The sequence below is a fragment of the Plectropomus leopardus genome, unplaced genomic scaffold, assembly GCF_008729295.1.
Source record: "Plectropomus leopardus isolate mb unplaced genomic scaffold, YSFRI_Pleo_2.0 unplaced_scaffold9503, whole genome shotgun sequence".
NCBI lineage: Eukaryota > Metazoa > Chordata > Actinopteri > Perciformes > Serranidae > Plectropomus > Plectropomus leopardus.
The window spans coordinates 1-1,528 of NW_024704192.1; the positions used below are offsets into that span (position 1 = coordinate 1).

Sequence of the window (1,528 nt, forward strand, 5' to 3'; positions counted from 1 at the left end):
ATTTTCACGTCTGGTTTTTAGAATCATGCAGGACCACACAGAGGGGAGCAGCTTGCAGTCCCAAGCTCTTGAAACGATACAGGAGAGGCTGCGAGAGGCTGAGCTGGGCCTCAGGAGGGAACAGGACAACTACCGGCAGATGCAGGTGCACATGATGCCATACATCTTCCTTTTAACACTCAGCTGCCACTTAATTAGGTACACCTTGCTAGTACCGGGTTGGACCCCCTTTTGCCTTCAGAACTGCCTTAATTCCTCGTGGCATACATTCAATAAGGTGCTGGAAACATCAGAGATTTTGGTCCCTATTGACATGATAGCATCACTTTGTTGCTGCAGATTTGTCGGCTGCACGTCAATGATGGGAAATTCCTGTTCCCACTCCTCAAAGGTGCTTTATTTGATTGTGATCTGACTGTGGAGGCCATTTGGTTACAGTAAACTCATTTTCATGTTCAAGAAACAATTTTGAGATGATTTGAACTTTATGACATGACATCCTGCACGTTATCCTGCTTGAAGTAGCCATCTGAAGATGATTACACTGTGGTAATAAAGGGATGGACATGGTCAGCAACAATACTCCGGTAGGTTGGTGCCATTTAAACGATGCTCATTTGGTTATAAGGGGACTTGGGGGGCTTGATACATGAGGCTGGGCCCCAGTTCACGCTTGAAGTTGAACAGGTGAACCTAAAAAAGTGGCTGGTGAGCGTATATGACAGTTCAGTCTCCACTGAAAGTTTGGAAAAGATCAGATTTCTTAATTCTGTGTTTTTGTGCAGAGTGAGTATGCTGGCCGCCTGTCCAAAGCGGAGGCTGAGAGGCAGACCCTCGCAGAGACGGTGACTGCAGCAGAGCGGCGAGCTGCAGAGGAGAGGCTCAGGGTCGAAGACCTCCAGCAGCAACTGAAAAGTGCCAAAGCTGCAGCTGAGACCGCCAAACAGGAGTTACAGGACTACAAGCACAAAGCTTCACGCATCCTACAAGTGAGACAAATTTATTTAAAATATTTTTGTGTTCTTTTGCAATTTTTTTTTTCTTTTTGTCATCTTTTGATTAACTGTTGTTGATTATGTTTTAAATGTTCCTCTAGTCCAAAGAAAAGCTAATCAGCAGCCTGAAGGAGGGATCTGGTCTGGAGACGGTGGACGGCAGCGGGGCCATGGCTCTGGAGCTGGAGGACTTGCGTCATGAGAGGGAAATGCAGAAGGAGGACATCCAAAAACTACAGGGGCAAGTGCACACGCTTCGAATAGAAATACAGGTGAGGATTTAAAGGGCAGAAAATAGAGAAAAGGATTGTCTGTATTGGTGTTTGTGTATCTGATGGCTGCACTGTGATGTTTGTAAATCTGTTTATGGCTGGGTTGCACCGGCAGAGATTAGTACCGGATTAGTTCTAATCTAAGTTTAGGAAAACTGGGGTTAAAATGAGCAAATCCAGAGTTAAAAATATGCAGAGCTCTGTTGCACAATTATTGTTTTTTAATTTTATTTTTTTGACTAATCTGTTCAAGTGAGACAT

General features: G+C 44.6%; 1 protein-coding gene across 1 annotated transcript; it reads left to right on the forward strand.

Annotated features, from left to right (window-relative positions):
• Positions 1-25: 25 nt before the first annotated feature.
• Positions 26-1,520, forward strand: LOC121940838 (golgin subfamily A member 5-like). Its single transcript, XM_042483522.1, has 3 exons — positions 26-145; positions 786-989; positions 1,097-1,520. Exons 1-3 carry the CDS (start codon positions 26-28, stop codon positions 1,277-1,279), a joined length of 507 nt encoding a protein of 168 aa, XP_042339456.1. The 3' UTR covers positions 1,280-1,520.
• The last annotated feature ends 8 nt before the right edge of the window (positions 1,521-1,528 follow it).